At 50.2% G+C, this 20,030-nt stretch overlaps 1 protein-coding gene across 17 annotated transcripts in view; it reads right to left on the bottom strand.

Annotated features, from left to right (window-relative positions):
• Nucleotides 1-20,030, bottom strand: part of SBF1 (SET binding factor 1) — a 115,397-nt gene that overhangs the window by 15,614 nt on the left and 79,753 nt on the right. For all 17 annotated transcript variants that reach the window (XM_084808740.1, XM_084808741.1, XM_084808744.1 and 14 more), the window contains 11 exons: nucleotides 19,463-19,575; nucleotides 5,023-5,172; nucleotides 4,839-4,907; nucleotides 4,488-4,646; nucleotides 4,073-4,335; nucleotides 3,707-3,879; nucleotides 3,538-3,611; nucleotides 3,127-3,322; nucleotides 2,436-2,572; nucleotides 2,046-2,221; nucleotides 97-239 (listed from right to left, as the gene is read on the bottom strand). In XM_084808740.1, coding sequence (XP_084664866.1) covers nucleotides 97-239; nucleotides 2,046-2,221; nucleotides 2,436-2,572; nucleotides 3,127-3,322; nucleotides 3,538-3,611; nucleotides 3,707-3,879; nucleotides 4,073-4,335; nucleotides 4,488-4,646; nucleotides 4,839-4,907; nucleotides 5,023-5,172; nucleotides 19,463-19,575 — 1,653 coding nt within the window. The remainder of the gene's footprint in view (nucleotides 1-96; nucleotides 240-2,045; nucleotides 2,222-2,435; nucleotides 2,573-3,126; nucleotides 3,323-3,537; nucleotides 3,612-3,706; nucleotides 3,880-4,072; nucleotides 4,336-4,487; nucleotides 4,647-4,838; nucleotides 4,908-5,022; nucleotides 5,173-19,462; nucleotides 19,576-20,030) is intronic.

The following is a 20,030-nucleotide window of genomic DNA, read 5'->3' as shown; positions in this document are numbered from 1 at the left end:
CACGTTAGCTCTGCCACAGGCAAGAGCATGCCCCACCCAGCCTCCAGGCACAGCTGCACAACAGGCCCATGCAGCCAGACGGACAGGCGGCCATACCCGAGATCTCGTCTACATTGTCCTCTGGGAAGTGCTGCTGGCTGCCACGGTGCTCCCAGGGAGGGGGGGTGTACTTCCTGCGTGTCACATACTGGCGGCCTATCGTCTTCTTGGCGTTCTTCACCAGGTTCTTGGAGATGGTCCTAAAGCAGAGGAGGAGGGCACTAGCAAGTCAGTTCAATCTCAGGCTTGGAGAGAGGGCACTAGAAATCCTCCATCTGTGGACAGAAGAAGGACCTGACCAGCCCACTAGCACCACAGCCAGGTGAAGAGCAAAAGCACAAGCAAAGGGGGCCTTCAATATAATGAACCAGTACAAAAAAAGAGGAGTTTCTGTTCAGAGTGTGCACATTTGTCCCACTGTTGCTTCTGGTGAATAGGTTTTGCAGGTTTTAGTATTCTTTCAGAAACCTGAGAAATCTGTTTATCCAAAGGTGACAATGGGACAAAAGGAATGCTTGTGCTCAGCATGGGAGGCAAAGCTGTCTGCAGCTTAATTCCCAGGTTTGTGGCTTTATTCCACTGTGAACAGTGGTTTATCTGCAGAGGAAAGCACAGACCTTGAAACACATTAGGAGTGGTTGACATAACTGCTTACCTGCTCAGGGTCTCCCTCCAAAATAAATGGTGCAAACCTTTTTAAAGAATTGCCTAATTAGGAAGGTGTGAGCTGAGTACTGTGAGCTGAGTCTATCACCATGGTTTTATTAAATAATATAAATATTTCTTGATAGCAGGAAATATAATATCCATCAGCATTTGGGAAGGTGACACCCTTTAGAGCTAAGGGGAGGGGCAGGGAAATGGTCTGAACTGAGGAAAAAGGAAATGGAGAAGAGGGGGCTGTGAATTGGCTGCAGCTGCAGCTTTCTTGGATGCAATGGTTTCTTGAAGGACCTAGTGCAGGGATTAGTTGCTACACAATCTGCTTAAAGGCATGGATTTGCCTCCACTGTGTTGTGCTTATGTACTGTAAATGAAGCAAGTATTACCAAGACCCCCACCCCCAAGAGCCGGCACGACCCAACCCACCCCCGACACCAGGAATGCTGCGGCCAGGCCCAGGTGACAGAGAGCCAGCAGCAGTGGAGCAGTGCGGAGGAGACGACAACTTCCAAGCCAGCGTCTGAGGAGGGCAGGGAAGGTCAGGGCAATGGTCAGCGGGGCGCCTGCAATGGATGCAGTGGCGGCGACTGAAAGACCGCCCAGCCAGCCGCCCATCTCAGATGCCTGCCTGACCCCGGGAGACGGGGCAACAGCTAGCTGCAGCGGAAATAAGCTGCTCAGCTAGGGCCCTTGGTCAGCATGCAACCCACAGCCCCAACAGCTCACTCCAACTGGGGAGGGCAACGGTGGGGTGGGGGGAACAACCTTGACACCCCTGCCCCCCTTATGAGGAGAGCATCATGGCCAGAGGGGCCCAGCAGGGGCTGGGGAGGACTGGGTAGCCAGCTCCCTGGGTGGGTGGGGAAGGCAGACACCCTGGCAGTGGCCTGCAGCAAGGGAAAAGCCCCCAGAGGAATGCAGCCCACAGCCTGAGCCATGTGCCACCTCCACGGTCCCTGCCTCCTGACATGGCTGAGAGGCCAAGGTGCCCCGAGGAAATGATGCCCACCGCCTTGGAATATATCCATCCCCTGCCGGAGCTGGTCATACAAAACACACAACCAATGGGGGAAGGGGGAGTTAAGATTCCAGCACTCAGGATGCTGCCCGCTCCGCCCATGAAGGGGCCAGGATGGGCTGAACCACCCCCCGCCCACTCCGAGCAGAGGCCCCTCACAGCTTATGGCTGGAGCCACCTGATGCGGAGGCCATTTGGACCCCAGATGCGGCCGCCCAGGAGGCACATGGAAGGCAAATGAGGTCTTGCTTCACCACAGGAGCTCTGATGGGCCACCCCATCACCAGCACTGCCGCCTCTGCCCAGGGGAGCACTCTGTCCACACCTGAGTGACGGGCTCTTCTCCTTGGCCTTGGGCTGCAGGGCAGGCTTGCCTGACTGGCCCGCTGTGAAAGCAAAGGTGCCGGAGACGTGCTGGGGGTAGCGCAACTTGCTGAGATGCTTCCGGAAGGTCTCCGCGCTCTCGGAGGCCACCTCCTCGTCAAAGGCAATGCGCAGCAGCTGTGGGGCAGGGCAAGCCACACTCAGGTCCTGTGCCAGATGCCCAAGGGAGAACCTGGCAGCCAGCTGGCCAACTGCACCCCCCTCCGCAGAGAGCGTCTGCCCTCCAAGCACGCCATGGCACGAACAGGCTGTCCTCTCGGGAGGAACCATGAACAGGACACCCCCTCACCCACTGGACAGCAGCCTGCTTTGCCACCCAGCCAAGCCTCACCTGGAATGTACAGGAGCGGAGCTGGAGCTGAGCACAACCCTCCTGGATGAACTGATCTACTTGCGCCTGGACTGTGATCTTCTCCTCTTTGGTCAGGGAAGCGACAGGAAAGGAACGGACCACCACTTGCTCACCAACTGGAGGGAGATGGAGAAAGAAAGAGGACCCACTGGCTATAGGCCAGGCAGTGACAGCATCACAGCCAATGCACAGCAGTGCCAGACAACTTCGTGCTGGAAAGGGAACTCTGCAAAGAGACCCTCAGGCAAGGGCCTGCTCTGGAGAAGAGTGGCCAGACGCCCCAAAGGGAAGCCCTCAAGCAGGACACGAAGGCAAAACGCCACCTGCACCAACCCTGCTGCTGTGCCCCAGAGGCCTCCGGTGCTGGAGGTGGCGTGGAGCCATCGGGGCGTGCTGCCACTTCTCGTCCTTGGCGGATGTGGCCATGCCCTCAGTTGCGTGCAGAGGCCCTTCCTTTTGCCTGCTTTGAACCTCCCCCACTCAGCTTCATCGGATGACCCCACTCAGTTCTAGTATTACCCACTTTCCCCACACTTTGCACCGTGTTATACCCCCCTCTCTTTTTGCCAAGTTAAAAAGCCCCCAATATTGCAGCCTTTCCTCTCCGGGAAGCTGCTCCAGCCCCTGCACAGGTTCTCTGCACTCCCCTCCCCAAAGGCTGTGCGCTTACCTAACGGGTCTGTCGGAGTGCCCTTGAAGATGATGCGATAGGTGGTGAGGAAGACAGCCCCTTCAGCAGGAAGCAGAGGGGGTCCGCCAACATTCCCACCTGCTGCTTCTTCCCTGCCATCAGGCATGAGGTACACACGCAGGCCATCCATCACGCTTTCCTCCCCCATGAGCAAGCTGGGTCGGAGTAGCTTGGGCTGCAAGGAACAACAGTGACAGCACCTTTCTGGAGTAGAAGGCCATGTACGTCCAGCCCCGAGACACCCGGGGCTCCCCTTACCCCAGGGCGGCTGCTCTGGCGGCCTTAGGCCCGGGAAAGAGGCAGCCCGCCCCAGCATCCACCCCTCTGGCTCCAGTGCGCCCAGCCCTGGAGATGACCAATGTCTGCTCCTGCGGGGGGGGCGGCGCTCACCTTCTGTATCGGAGGGAGCCTCTTGCTCTCCCTGTGCACAGCGTCCAGGGTCTCAATGTGCATCTGGACAATGTCTGGGGAGAGGAGGGGGAGGTCACCCTCTGGGCAACACACCCTCCAAAGAGCTGCCCCCCTCCACACTGTGATGCAGGGGAGGAGAGGCACCTACCTGGGATCATGACATGCAACCCCTTGAGGTGTTCATTGGTGACACCGCTCTCTGTGCAGACCTTGTCCACAAAGCGGTTGATGAACCGTACCACGTAGTTGGCCACATCGGAGCTTTCAGCATCCTCAAAGCCACTCTCAGTGTCATAGCTGTCAGCCACACTGCCGGCAATACTGGCAAAGAGGAGAGAGGCTGGAGCTGACCTTGGGCCTGGACCACCCCACCCCACCCCGTGGCTGCTGCTGCTGCTGGGCCGTGTGGCCAGGGGCCCTCTTCTCCCCCAGGTAGGCAGGCAGCGGCTGCCCCACAGACAGCCAAGGAACAGACACCTCTGCATCCTCCATGGCCCAGCCCCAGCCCCGCTACCTGTTTGTGATGAAACTATTGCTGACACTCTCCACATCTCCAAGGCCTGAGCCCCGCAGGAGCCGGTTCTTGCTGGTGTCCAGGGGCAGCAGGAGATAGCTCATGCGGCTGGCATAGTGAATTGCTTGGCTGAAGACAGTGCTCTCCTCCTTCTGGATCAGCTCCTGCTGCTTCTCACGGCTCATGGTGGGCCAGAGGCGACACTGCCCGGCCGCAATCTCTAGGGCTGACTCCTCCTCCTCCGGTGGTGCCTCCTCACCCACCTGGTGGGCCGGAGAAGAGGATCAGCCTTCTGTGGGTAAAGCCATTGAGCTGTGGGGCCGGCCCCCACCACCGTGCACGCTCCCTCGCTCCCAGGCAGCCGAGCTGAGTTCCTTCCTTCTTGTGGCTCTGCCTGGTGCCTGCCTTGCTTTACCTTCTCGACGTGGTTCTCCTCATTGCCCTCCAGGTAGAGGGCCCGGATGTGGTTCTGCACATCACAGTAGAACATGGCTTCCCAGAACTGGAGGTTGGTCCACACCAGGTGCTCCTGTACACAGCTGTAGGCAAACTGGGTGATGCCAGGGCTGAGTTTCTGGGGATGGCAAAAGAGGAAGGAAGCCCCCGCTGTTCATTTCTAATTCTGGACTTGGGCCCGCCATCGCAGCTCTGCTTCCTCCCATCTGGGGCTAGCCTGGCTCCTCACTGGACCCCACAGCCCAAGCCGAGCCTGGAAAATTTCCCTCAGACACCCAACTCCCAAGCCCGGTGCTCACAGGCGACTTACACGGCAGAATGCGGTGACCAGTGGCAAAAGTGCTGCTGCGACCCCGTGCTCATCTGTGGCACTGCAGTCCTGAGGGTGGGTAAGGCGGTGTCAGCGAGGAAGACAAAGCTTTGCTGTGGGCCTCCCCAAAGGACTCCCAGAGAGCCCGGAGAGGCCATTCCCACCCCAGTCCCTGGCCCCAAACCTGTAAACAGCAGTTCATCATGCGGACAATGAAGTCGAACTGCTGGTGGTCCAGCATGGCTCTGTTTTGCTGCACGTGGAGGTTCAACTCCTGCGTCAGGCAGTGCCGTGCCACCCGGCTCTTCATGGCACGCAGCACAGCAGGGAGCAGCTGCAAGAGGGCGAGAGCCATGGTTAGCGGGGAGAGACCCACATCTCCTCACACTGCCCAGCAAGAGCCACAGGAGCGTCGAAGCAGCAACCAGCCCCAAACAACAGGGCAGAAGGGGGCTCCTTGCCCTGCAAGGTCAAGGGCAGCCTGACGTGTCTCCACACACATAGACACCATCCTCAGGGCCATCCAGTGAACTTATGGAGAGCAGCAGGAAGCCTTTGCTGCATGAGTCCATGCAAGTAAGCACAGACCTTTGTACTGAGCACACCGGACAGAGAGGAAGAGAGTCGCTTTTCATTTTTTAGGCCAAAACGTGACTGTAGCCCTGATGGCTGCGAAGGAAGCCTTGGAAGGGCTTGGGCATGCCTGGTGCAGTCAGTCAGTCAGTCAGACAGTGGCAGGGGGAGGGGGGAGGAAGAGGCTTCTTTGGAGGCATTCCAGACAAACGTCAGAAAGATGATTATGTAAAAGAAGCAAACGTAATAAGGTGTGGTTAATTTCCATTACTGCTACAGGCTGAAGACTTCAAGTTTCCCAACAATCTCTCTCCCCAATTCATTCTTCATTTTAAGTCATTGGGGAGTGAGATTAATGGAAAGGGAGAAATGTTAGATCTTGACATAATGTGTTGACCATGAAAAGTTTTTTGAAGACATTTCCGTATCCAGCTGCAGAGAAGATCTTGAAGGCTAATTCATGTTTCCAGAACCATAAGGCTAGACTACTGTCACGTGTTTGACATGGGGCTGCCCTTAAAGACAAGCGGGAAGCATCAGCCCATGCAACCACTGCTGCACATCTCCTGTGGATGCAAGGTGCTCCAAACATTCCACCAATTTTGTTTCAACAGCCCTGGCTGCCAAAATGCTTCTGGGTACAATTCAAAGTGCTTCCCTGTAAAACACAGCACAGCATGGGTCCTACACATCTCTTGATATCTGGCATGGGAAACCTCCAGTCAACCAGCTTCTTCCCCAGGTAGGGAGCCTCTCTCACCACACAACAGGGAAAAGCTCTTATTTCCAATCAGCTCTTGTTCAGAGATGAAAGCTTCATCTTGCTGAATGCTGAGAAAGGGAGCTGAGAAATACCACCCCTCTTCACTGCTCATCTGCATGGATCTCCGAAGAGAGCTTCGGCTATTGGGCGGTATAGAAATGAAATAAATAAATAAATAAATAAATAATCAGCTGAAATGCGTGTGTGTGGGGGGGGGGGGGCTGGGAAAGGTCATGTGTAAGAGAGTGAAGTGGCCACACCACTTGCTGGCATGTGATCCATGGAAGGTTCCTCGGGTGGCCATTCAGCCCAAAAAAGGTCCCCCCGCCCGCTTCATATCATCCCCCCACACCAGACTTAATAACCTTCTCAAGCCTTACTCCAAGTTCTTTGTTATTGGACACTGCCTTGAGTGCTGGAACCACATCTAAAGACAGATTACTACCTGTAACTGTAGTCCTTTGAGTGGTCATTTATGCATTCACACATATGGGCTCTGCACTTGCACGGAGCCTCCATTTGGGAAACTTCTATAGCTGCGGAATTTTGGCAAGAACTCTTCCCCCACTATCCCAGTGTGCATGACCTTAGCAGGTTCCCGCTTATTCCCTCCGTTCTGTGAGACTGACAGTGTGGCCTTGTAATCAAGAGAATTTTTATTTTGTTAATTTTTTTACCAAAATACCTTTGATACCAAACATCAAACTCAAGTATGACACCGAAGAGGGGATAGCAGGCAGGTTGTGTGAATGCCTAGATGACCACTTGAAGAACTACAGTTACAGGTAGCATTGTGGTCTCTATGCATCTATGGGCAACTAGAAAGCTAACTTACATGGGGGTGGGTTGGTATCCAGGTACAACACAGATGAGAGGCTAACATGATCAAAGCACAGTCAGCTCTAGCCCTGACATCCAGGCTATAGCCCTCCAGAAAAGTAGACGGTGTTGACCAAGTTGCAGCATGGCAGAGTTCAGGGATGGCAATCCCTCCGTTGAATGTGACCGATATCGCTACTGCATGAGTAGAATGAGCTGAGACCGGGCAGACAGTTCCAGCTCCAGCCACCTCATATGACAGCTTGATGGTTTTTATGACTCAGGAAGCGAAGCACTGAGTCAAGAGGGGCTGACCTTTACTCTTGCCACCGTAACATACAAGGAGCCAGGGTGACCATCAAAACTATTCAGTCCTAGACTTATAAAAAGGCCAGAGCACATTGGACATCTAATGTACGCAGAGTCGATTCCAGAGGTGTAGAAGGAGAAGCAAATAAAGCAGGTAAAACAATGTCCTGATTTAAATTAAACTCAGACACAACTTTAAGTAAAAAGGCAGGGTCAAGCCTGAGCACCGCTTTATCTCGGTGAAAGGTAAAATACGGTTGCTCTGCTCTGAGTGCACAGAGCTCACTAGCATGGCACGCAGATGTAACGGCCACCAGAAATGCAACCTTCCACAAGAGGAGGCATAGTTCTGTAGTCGCCACCGGTTCAAAAGGCTTGGATGAAAGTGCCTTAAGCACCACAGAAAAGCTCCAGCTTGGTACCACAGAAGAGACTGGTGGTGCTCGGCTCCTTCTCCCTTTTACACATCTTTTTGCTGTTGGATGTGAGAACACTTGAAACCCTCACCTGGAGGGTGAACAGTAGAAAGAGCAGGCAGGTAGACCCTAACAGATGACAATTTAAGTCCTTTCTTGAAAAGGGATAACAGAAACTGGAGAGTTTGGTGTAGAGAACACTGACATGGGTAAAAACCTTGCTTCTGAGCAAAATCAGAAAAAGCAGTCCATTTCCTAGCATAGGACCTCTGCATAGAAGGTTTATGTGCAGCATCGAGGACTCGTTGAACTTCAGCTGAAGCCACACTGGTGTCTCTCACCCAATCCTCCATGCTGTCATATGGAGAGTTAATACACCTGAGTGTCTGATCTGGCCCTTCTCCCTGGTAAGAGCGTATGGGTGCGGTGGAAGCTGTTGATACCGGCCCCTTGCCATTTGAAGTAACAGGGTGAACCAAGGCTGACGTGGCCACCATGGTGCGATGAGGATACACTTGGTGTGGTCCACTGCAATCTTCGCCAGGACTCCGGTTATCAATGGAAAGGTTAAAAAAAAGGTAAAACCATGCCCCTGTCCATTGAAACATAAAAGTATCACCTGTCAATCACTGGCCTTGACTGACTCTGCTGCAAACAATCGGGCGGACCGCATTCTCCGGTGTGGCAAAAAGAATCACAGAATAGTAGAGCTGGACGGGGCCTATAAGACCATCAAGTCCAACCCCCGGCTCAATGCAGGAGTCCAAGTCAAAGCATCCCTGACAGATGGCTGTCCAGCTTCATAGAATAGTAGGGTTGGACGTAAACCATGCCCCTTCATGGATCACTGCCTTGTTGTGGCGAAGGGGCTTGCGTAACTCAGTGAAGCCATAAGCTATGCCGTGCAGGGCCACCCAAGATGGACAGGTCATGGCAGAGAGTTCTGACAAAATGTGGTCCACTGGAGAAGGAAATGGCAACCCACTCCAGTATTCTTGCCAAGAAAACCCCATGGAACGTATCACAAGGCTAAAAGATATGACACCGGAAGATGAGCCCCTCAGGTCGGAAGGTGTCCAATATACTACTGGGGAAGAGCGGAGGGAATTTCCAAGTAGCACCAGAAAGAGTGAAGCGGCTGGGCCAAAGCCGAAAGGACACTCAGCTGTGGATGTGTCTGGTGGTGAAAAGAAAATCCGATGCCGTAAAGAACAATATTGTTTAGGAACCTGGAATGTCAGATCGATGAATCAAGGTAAGCTGGAGGTGGTCAAACATGAGATGGCAAGATTGAACATCGACATCTTGGGAATCAGCGAACTAAAATGGATAGGTATGGGCGAATTTAATTCAGGTGACCATCATATCTACTATTGTGGGCAAGAATCCCTTAGAAGAAATGGAGGAGCACTCATAGTCAACAAAAGGGTGGGAAAAGCAGTACTGGGGTACAATCTTAAAAATGATACAATGATCTCAGTACGAATCCAAGGCAAACCATTCAACATCACAGTAATTCAAGTCTATGCCCCAACCACTGATGCCGAAGAAGCTGAGGTTGATCGGTTCTATGAAGACCTACAACACCTTCTAGAACTAACACCAAAAAGAGATGTCCTCTTCATCATAAGGGATTGGAATGCTAAAGTAGGAAGTCAAGAAATCACCGGGATAACAGGCAAGCATGGCCTTGGTGTACAAAATGAAGCAGGACAAAAGCTAATAAAGTTTTGCCAAGCGAACATGCTGATCATAGCAAACACTCTTTTCCAACAGCACAAGAGACGACTCTACACATGGACATCACCAGATGGTCAATATCGAAATCAGATTGATTATGTCCTTTGCAGCCAAAGATGGAGAAGCTCCATACAGTCAGTAAAAACAAGACCTGGAGCTGACTGTGGCTCAGATCATGAGCTGCTTGTTGCAAAATTTCGGCTTTAATTGAAGAACGTAGGGAAAGCCACTAAACCATTCAGGTATGACCTCAATCATATCCCTTATGAATAAACAGTGGAGGTGAGGAATAGATTTCAGGGATTAGACCTGATAGACAGAGTGCCTGAGGAACTATGGACGGAGGTCTGTAACATTGTTCAGGAAGCTGCAACGAAATCCATCCCAAAGAAAAAGAAATGCAAGAAAGCCAAGTGGCTGTCTGAGGAGGCTTTACAAGTAGCTGAGGAAAGAAGGGAAGCGAAAAGCAAGGGAGAAAGGGGAAGATATATCCAACTGAATGCAGAGTTCCAGAGAATAGCAAGGAGAAACAAGAAGGCCTTCTTAAATGAACAATGCAAAGAAATCGAGGAAAACAACAGAATGGGAAAGACTAGAGATCTCTTCTAGAAAATTGGAGATCTCAAGGGAACGTTTTGTGCAAAGACGGGCATGATAAAGGACAAAGAAGGCAGGGACCTAACAGAAGCAGATGAGATCAAGAAGAGGTGGCAAGAATACACAGAAGAACTATACAGGAAAGATCTTAAAGTCCCTGATAGCCATGATAGTGCGGTCACTGAACTTGAGCCGGACATCCTCGAGAGTGAAGTCAAGTGGGCCTTAGGAAGCATTAGTAACAACAAAGCTAGCGGATATGACAGTATTCTAGCTGAGCTATTTAAAATCCTAAAAGATGATGCTGTTAAAGTGCTGCATTCAATATGCCAACAAATTTGGAACACTCAACAATGGCCGCAAGACTGGAAAAGGTCAGTTTACATTCCAATTCCAAAGACGGGCAACGCCAAAGAGTGTTCAAACTACCGCACAATTGCGCTCATTTCACACGCCAGCAAGGTGATGCTCAAAATCCTACAAGCTAGGCTTCAGCAGTATGCGAACCGAGAACTACCGGAAGTACAAGCTGCGTTTCGAAGAGGCAGAGGAACTAGAGATCAAATCGCCAACATTCGCTGCATCATGGAGAAAGCAAGAGAATTCCAGAAAAACATCTATTTCTGCTTCATTGACTACGCTAAAGCCTTTGATTGTGTGCATCACAACAAACTGTGGCAAATTCTTAAAGTGATGGGAGTACCAGACCACCTTACCTGTCTCCTGAGAAACCTGTACGAGGGTCAAGAAGCAACAGTAAGAACCAGACATGGAACAACCGATTGGCTCAAAATTGGGAAAGGAGTACGACAAGGCTGCATATTGTCACCCTGCTTATTTAACTTATATGCAGAGTACATCATGAGAAATGCCGGGTTGGATAAATCAGAGGTCGGAATTAAGATTGCTGGGAGAATTATCAACAACCTCCGATATGCAGACGATACCACCCTAATGGCAGAAAGCGAAGAGGATCTCAAGAGCCTCTTGTTGAGGATGAAAGGAGAGTGCAAAAGCTGGTTTGAAACTCAACATTAACAAAACGAAGATCATGGCATCTGGCCCTGTCACTTCCTGGCATATAGAAGGGCAAGAAATGGAAGCAGTGACAGATTTTACTTTCTTGGGCTCCAAGATCACCGCAGACGGTGACTGTAGCCATGAAATTAAAAGACGCTTGCTCCTTGGGAGGAAAGTTATGGCAAACCTGGACAGCATAGTAAGAAGCAGAGACATCACCTTGCCGACAAAGGTCCGTCTAATCAAAGCTATGGTTTTCCCAGTAGTAATGTATGGCTGTGAGAGCTGGACTATAAGGAAGGCTGAGCGCCGAAGAATTGATGCTTTCGAACTGTGGTGCTGGAGAAGACTCTTACGAGTCCCCTGGACTGCAAGGAGGTCAAATCAGTCCATCCTAAAGGAAATCAACTCTGAGTGCTCATTGGAAGGACAGATACTGAAGCTGAAGCTCCAATATTTTGGCCACCTAATGCGAAGAGAAAACTCTCTGGAAAAGACCCTGATGCTGGGAAAGACTGAAGGCAAAAGGAGAAGGGGACGGCAGAGGATGAGATGGCTAGATAGCATCACCAATGCAATGAATATGAACTTGAGCACGCTCCGGGAGAGAGCGCAGGACAGGAAGGCCTGGCGTGCTATGGTCCAATGGGTCACGAAGAGTCGGACACGACTGAACGACTGAACAACAACAAGGGTTGGAAGGGGCTTACAAGGCCATCGAGTCCAACCCCCTGCTCAGTGAAGGAATCCAAGTCAGAGCATCCCTGACAGATGGCCTTGTCTTGAATGCCTCCAGTGTGGGAGAGCCCGCCACCTTCCTAGGTCATTGGTCCCATTGTCGTATTGCTCTAATAGTCAGGAAGCTTTTCCTGATGTTCAGCCGGAATCTGGCTTCCTGTCACTTGAGCCCATTCTTCCGTGTCCTGCATTCTGGCATCATTGAGAAGAGATCCTGGCCTTCCTCTCTGTAACGACCTTTCAAGGACTTGAAGAGCACTCTCATGTCTCCCCTCAGTCTTCTCTTCTCAAGGCTAAACAGGCCCAGTTCTTTCAGTCTCTCCTCATAGAGCTTTGTTTCCAGTCCCCTGATCATCTTTGTTGACCTCCTCTGAACCCTCTCCAGTTTGTCTGCATTCTTCTGAAAGTGTGGTGCCCAGAACTGGACACAGTACTCCAGATGAGGTCTAACCAGTGCTGAGTAGAGGGGAACTAGTATTTCCCGGGATTTGGAAGCTATGCATCTATGAATGCAACCCGAAATAGCATTTGCCTTTTTTGCAGCCGCATCACATTGCTGGCTCATATTCAGCTTGTGATCGACAACAATTCCAAGATCCTTCTCGCTTGTAGTGTTGTTGAGCCACGTATTCCCGACCTTGTAACTGTGCATTTGGTTTCTTTTTCCTAGGTGCAGAACTTGGCATTTATCCCTATGAAATGTCATTCTGTTGTTTTCTGCCCAGCGCTCCAGTCTATCCAGATCACTTTGAATTTTGTTTCTGTCTTCCATAGCTTCTGTCTAGGTATCCCGCCCAGTTTTGTGTCATCTGCAAATTTGATCAGCATTCCCTGCACATCCTCCTCCAAGTCATTAATAAAATGTGAAAGAGCACTGGGCACAGGACTGAGCCCTGCGGTATCCCGCTCATTACCTCTCCCCAGTTTGAGAAGATCCCATTGATAAGCACTGTTTGAGTCCGATTCTGTAGCCAACTGTGGATCCACCGCATTGTTTTTTCATCTAGCCCACTTTGAGCTAGTTTGCTCATCAAGAGATCATGGGGCACTTTGTCGAAAGCTTTGCTGAAGTCGAGGGATTTCACAGCATTCCCACAGTCCACAAGGGAGGTGACCTAATAAAAAAATGAGATCAGATTCGTCTAGCAGGATTTGTTCTTGACAAATCCATCTTGGATTCAAGTAATCACTGCATTGTTTTCAAGGTGCTTACAGATGGATTGCTTTATAATCTGCTCCAGAATTTCCCCAGGGATTGATGTCAGACTGACTGGTCTGTAGTTCCCAGGTTCCTCCTTTTTACCCTTTTTGAAGATAGGGACAACATTCGCCCTCCTCCAGTCATCAGATTTGAACTCATTCAAAGTAATGAGGTGTTCCTTGACCATATGCCTATCGATCTCGAGCTGCAGTTCTGCCCCTTCAGCCTGTACTTGGCCTTTGCCAGGGGGGTCATAGACCCTCTTTTGGGAGAAGACTGAGCCAAAGTAGGAGTGCAGCACCTCTGCCTTTTCTTTGTCATCGATTATCATTTTGCCATCCTTATTTATTAGCTGAACCACCATTTCTTTCCTCTGCCTTTTACTGTGCACATAGCTGAAGAAAGCCTTTTTGTTGCTTTTAGCCTCCCTCGCTAACCTCAGCTCATTCTCAGCTTTAGCCTTCCTGACGCCATCCCTGCAATTCTGTGCTACCCTGCCTGTACTCTTCCTTTGTTGCTTGGCCTTCCTTCCACTTCCTATATGTGTCCTTTTTTTGTTTTCCAGTCATCTCTAAGCTTTTCGTGAAGCCACATTGGCTTCTTCTGTTGTCTTCCACCTTTTCTTCTTGTTGGAATGGTTTGTGATTGTGCCTTGAGAATTTCCTTTTTTAAAAGCTCCCCCCCATCTTGGACTCCTTTTCTCGTTAGCGTCGCTTGCATGGGACCTGACTGATCATTGTTCTGAGTTTATTAAAATCAGCTTTCCTAAAATCCAGGGTACGTGTTTGACTACACTCTGCTTTTGCTTCCCTTAGAACCAAGAGCTCAAGTATAACATGGTCGCTTTCCCCCAGAGTTCCTGTAACTGCTACTTGAGCCACTAAGTCATCTGTGTTGGTTAGGATCAAGTCAAGGATAGCCGATCCTCTAGTTCCTTCCTTCCTTCCTTCCTTCCTTCCTTCCTTCCTTCCTTCCTATTTATTTACTTTTATACCCCGCCTTTTTTCCTCTTGCAAAGAACCCAAGGTGGCGTACATAATCCTCCTCCTCTCCATTTCATCCTCACAACAGCAACCCTGTGAGCTGGGTTGGGCTGAGAGTCTGTGACTGGCCCAAAGTCACCCAGTGAGCTTCCGTGGCCGAGTGGGGACTAGAACCCGGATCTCCTGGCTCCCAGTCTGACACTCTCGCCACTACGCCATGCTGGCTCTACTTTCTGTAGGAGGAAGTTATCCGCCACACAACTCAGGAATTTCCTGGAGGGGCCATGTTTTGCAGAATTTGTCTCCCAACAAATATCGGGGAAACTGAAGTCCCCCATTACTACTACATCATGCTTCCTTGAAACATTGGCAGTTTGCTTTTCAAAGTTTCATCCTCGTCTTCTCCTTGATTGGGTGGCTGGTAGTAGACTCTGATCACCAGATTCATCTTGAATGCTTCCAGTGTGGGAGAGCCCACCACCTCCTTAGGTAATGGGTTCCATTGTTGTATTGCTCTAACAGTCAGGAATTTTTTCCTGATGCTCAGCCGGAACCTGGTTTCCTGTAACTTGAGCCCATTATTCGGTGTCCTGCATTCTGGGATGATCAAGAAGATCCATCCCCAGTCTTCCCTAGCACTGGAAGAGGTTGTTGAGAACAACCCTGCTCAATTCCCATTTGTGGGAGGTCAGCATTGTCCAACTGAGCTGGTTTGCCAGCACATTGTCAACACCAGTGACATGGATCACTACAAATCCAGTTTGACGGGGTATGCACCAATCGAAAATATGGAGCATAAGGCCAAGTAGTGGAAGCAATTTGGTACCTCACTGCTTATTCAGGTATGCGACAACAGTGGTGTTGTCTGACGTTACCTGGACCAGTTTGCCCGCTAGGTCCAGTTCGAATGCATGAAGTGCTTTTTCCACTGCCAATGTTCCAGGACATTGATATGTTGGAACTGCTTCACTGGTCGACCATCGGCCATGCACCGTAAGGCCCTGACAGTGGGCTCCCCATCCCAAGAGCAATGTGTCCATTGTCACCACTATGGATGGGCAGGACTGAAGGAATGGCATGCCACAGATGAGAGTGCTCAGTACTGATCACCATCAAAGAGAGTCCTTCATTTCAGAGGGCAACAGAAGCCTGACTCACCGGGCATCAAGGTCTGTGTTGAAATGGTGGATAAATCCGTTCTGAAGACATCTCAGAAGGCTGCACAACCACCATTGTTGCCGCCATGAAACCCAGTAGGTGTTGGATCTTGTATGCTTTTATGGAGTTGCTCGTAAGCAAGTCTATTGCCAATGATAACAATACTTCCACCCTGGTGTTGGGTAGGAAAGCCCAGCCAACTTGAGAATCCAGTAGTGCCCCCCTAGACATTATGCTCTGCGTTGGGATAAGATGAGACTTGTTGTCATTGATATACATTCCCAGCTCTTGCAGGAGATTGCACGTCACCCCTATCGACCGAAAGAGTTGAATCCTTGTTGACACCACCAGTAGCCAGTCCTCAATGTACGGATAGATTTCCATGCTCTGCAGTCGCAGATGGTAATAAACCACAGCCATACACTTGGTGAACACCCTTGGAGTGGTGGAGAGACCGAAAGGTAGCACCTGGAACTGGAAGGCGTTGGTACCAGTGGCAAAGAACTGGTAGCATTGATGGGACTCTTCTATGGCAATATGAAAATAGGTGTCCTTGAGGGTGATAGAGGCGAATCAATCTCCCTGGGAGAGGAGAGGGAGGATGGATGCCAGGGACAACATATGGAACTTCCTGGGTGAAATGAACCAGTTCAGTTGTCAAAGGTCCATGATCGGCCAAAGCCCTCTGTCCTTCTTTCGTACCATGAAATACCTTGAGTAAAAACTGTCCTGCAGATGTGTGTGCTGAATATGTTGGATTGCTCCTTTGTTGAGGAATTTCTGAACTTTAGCCTGGAGAATTAGAGCTGGAACAGTCATCCATACGGTAACCAGAGGAAGAAAGGTTTTGAACTCAATCTGATAGCCTCCTCTGGACTGTGGCAAGAAACCAGGAGTCTGATGTGACATTGTGCCAAGCTGGCTGGTATGTGGAGAAGCACGTCCCAAAAAGGGTGTTTGGTTCAAAAAAATGGGGATGGACAGCAGGAGGTAAGTCAAAGGAGCCACTTGTTCCTATTGTCTGGTTTGCTGCAGTAATTGCGGAATTTTGACAATGGGAAAGGCTTTCCAGACCGACCTGCTTGAGATTATTGTTGCCGGTGCTGTTGAGTTGGAGGGGGCTGGTACGGCCACTATCTAGAGGTAGAAGATTGAAACCAACAGCATTGCCTGGATGGCTGCTGCGGTAAGAAGCCCACTTGGTGTGCAGTGGTATTGGCTTTCTGTACAGAGTCTAAGGCATCATCAGTCTTAGGTTTAAACAGATCTTGCCCATCAAATGGCAGGTCCTCAATTTGGGCTCTAGTTTATTGTGGGAGGCCAGCTGACCCCAACCAAGCATGGCAACACAGGGCAACCAAACTCACAAGAACCTCTGAATTACAATCCACTTGATGATGCAATGTATTAATTTGCTGCCTGGAGAGTTTGAGAGCTTCAGATTGAAAAAGGTGGCCCAGCTCCTTCTTGTTATCAGGGAGAAGGTCAAGAAGTTGCCCAACTTTGTCCCAAAGTAGTAATTGGTAACTTGACATCACTGGTTGATAGTTGGCGATCTTCAGGCCCATTGATGCAGAGGAATATATTCTCCTCCCAATTAAATCTAAGCATTTACCTTCCTTATCTGTCAGGGAAGAATACGCCTTATGTCTCATAAGTCTCTTTCCCTGTGCCGCTTTGACAACCATGGAGTTGGGTGCTGGATGTTTGAACAGGTACTCATCATTGGTCTCCTGAAGACGGTACATGCCCTCTAAACTCTTAGATATTGGTGGCACTGTACAAGGGGCTTTCCAAGATTGTTTCATGGTTTCCTCTAAATCTGGAAGTAGAGGAATTGCAACGAATTTGAAAGATTCCACATTCATTGCGTGACAAACAGGATTTTGGAACGTGGAGGTGACCTGTTGAGTATCAAGGCCTAAAGCCTGAGCCATTCTCAGGATGTGATTGGAGAACTGACCCAAATCCTCCAATGGAGATATAGCCTCGTTGGAGCCCACCAACATATCAGGTGACGAAGTAGAAAGTGGAACCAACAATTGTGAGGTAGCATCAGATTGGTAATTGCCCCCTGCAGACATCAATGACTCTCCTGCCAGAGCTTGTTCTACATCCCTGTTGAGAGAATGCTGTACATCTCTGGTACCGATCTGTTATCTTACTGGTGCCAGGGTGCGCCTGCATTGTTGGCGGCTGCAACAAAGTTTGCAATTCTTCCTGTGGAGTTGTCTGTGTATGTTCAATACCAGACCACTAAGATGGAGGCTGAGCAGATGTAGAAGGCTGAACAGGTGGAATCGGAGCAGGAGGAACATCCATATTGAGGATGGTGCCTGCTTCTCCACCATTGATGGCTTCACCCATTCCAGTGATGAATCCTGTCCCTGATACCAGGATTTTCGGCAGCTTCGATACAGTAGCTGACAGCTATTGTCGATACCAGCTCTCCTCCCAGTAGAAACGATCGAGACGGCATTGGTGAAAAGAGCTGAAAGGTTCGTCCCGATAATCAGCCCACTCCAAGGTTCTGCTATATCTGTCTCATATTGGATGTCTGCCCCATTCAGAAAAAGGAGACCGTGACTGATCCCTGCAACAACTGTGGTTGTAGGAAGAACAAGCGGAACCCCTCATGGAAGGACGATGCAAGGGAGTAAACAGACTCTGGGGAACAATGGCATCTATCTCCACTCAGCCTCGGTTTCATAAGGATGATGTAGTCTAGATTGGGAAACCGGTGGAGAAAGTTCTCTAATCTCCCCCTTACAGGTGGATGATATTGGCAAAATCCCGGTATCAGGGACAGGATTCATCACTGGAATGGGTGAAGCCATCAATGGTGGAGAAGCAGGCACCGTCCTCGATATGGACGAAATTACAGCATCTGCTGGCCATGGCAGAGGGGAAGAAGACAGGACTGGTTTCGAAGGCTGCTGCTGATCTCAAGAAACCTTCAGTACAGAAGAGTATGGCGACTTTCGGACTGGATAAGTGCGAGGCAAAAGAGGAGCAGAGCCACTCAATGTTTGGTCCCAAGCAGAGTCATAAGCTTTTTTTGGAGACTTTTTTCTTTGTCTTCTTTGGGTCATTAGGAGAGATTAGCTTGTTTGGAAACGTTTGCATTTTGGTGAATTTCTTTGCCAGCGTAAATGTCGACGATCAGCCTAGGGTGGGGGGGTCTTGTGTAAACGGGCAGCGTACAACGTTTAGGGGATGGTGGCCCCAACACTGGAACAGGCTTGTGTGTGGTAGGCTGCATTTGTGAGAGCGCGTCTGCCATTTTCTTAGGCTCCTCAATGGGCTCCAAAGCCCTTTTCCAAAGAATGGCTTTCAGCCAATATGAAGGTTTTTTTCTCACCTGTTCTGAAAAGGCATTACATTGGGAAAAAATCTCCACAATGTGCCCTTCTCCTAAGCAGAAGAGGCAGAGAGAATGGCCATCTGAGGGCAGAAACTTTGCCCTGCAGCTGTTGCACTTCTGAAAGGGCGCCCAGAGGGCCATACGTCCCTGCGGGCGGTCAAGATAGTTGTGAAAATAAACAAAACAAAAAATATAACATTAGAAAGTGAAGAAAAACTTTAGAATAAGAAAAAAGATCGAATAAAACCTCAGCAAAACGCAAAAACACCCAGACTTTCAGCCAACTGAAAGAGGAGAAGACTCCCTAACGAGGAGGACGCAATGACGGTTGAAAGAGAACTGTGGGAACAACATGCGTACTAGGGTGGTGGGGGACGGGTTCCCGCTGAAATTCCTCAGCTGTGGAAGTTTCCCGAATTGAGGCTCCGCGCAGGTGCAGAGCCCATATGTGTGATGCATAGAAACCACAAAGAAGAACACATGGTTTTAACAGATAAATGACAGACAAACAAGTGGCACTTTCTTAAATTACACTTCAAGTTTTGTGTGGCTAAATAACCATATGTTTTTTGAATAATAGAAAAAGAGTTGATGATGGCTGCTAGTATCTGTGTGTGTTTTACATTATCAATGTTCTTTAAAGACTTCTATCTAAATACAACTTAAACGTATAATACAGCTTTTAAAAATGAAGCCTTTGGAATTCTTTAAAATGCAACAACACGGTGGATCCATGGTTGCTAGGTCCTGGGCGAGGAGCACTTGCACGGATGACTTCAGAAGAGAGCTGGAAACATCCCAGGAAGGCTCTCCGCGGCCAGGAATGTGGAATCTCCAGGCTCAAAGGCAAGGAAGCACACAGCTTAGCATACTTTTGAACACAAAAACTATGAGTGACACCCGCCCCCCCGGCAAGATGGCTGAAAAGTTCCTGGGGTCTCACCTTTTTGGCCTCCAGCATCTTGCTCTCAAAGACATAGGAGATGCAGTTCCTGACCACCTCCAGTCGGCGGGCACTGTTGGCCAGCACAATACCATTGCGCTCCGTGAGGAACCCTGAAGCGGGGCAGGAATGCCTGTCACTATCCACGGAAGGCTGACACCCCTCAGCCCTTCCCCCTGTGTGGGAACCTTCACTGGTTCACACTGGACACCCACTACGGGGCAGGAAGAGAATGGAACACGACTGCTCCATGCCTCCTGCCAGCCTAGATGGGATCACCAAAGGGACATGATAGGCCAGAGACATCAGCAGGGCAACAGCCAGCACCACGGTGTAAAAAGGCCTGCTCCGCAGGGTAAGTTGAGAAGGGGGAACAGCATCTTCCGTGCATGCCTGCTTAATTAGCCTCTGGGATTCTGCAAGCCCCCATGCCAAAGAGGAGACCAGACCCCCAGGAGGGGGCCCAGAGCATGCAAACCACCCTAACCCCCCAGGCTTGGGCCAACGAAGCCCTTCCTGAGCCAGGAGTCCTTGCCTCAAGGTCTTCCAGGGCTAGCAAGGCAGACAG

Source organism: Heloderma suspectum, chromosome 7 (genome assembly GCF_057233095.1).
Source record: "Heloderma suspectum isolate Gila_16-S chromosome 7, 16-S_ref, whole genome shotgun sequence".
NCBI lineage: Eukaryota > Metazoa > Chordata > Lepidosauria > Squamata > Helodermatidae > Heloderma > Heloderma suspectum.
The sequence above is the reverse complement of the archived record's forward strand: the minus strand, read 5'-3'. Positions and strand labels throughout refer to the sequence as shown.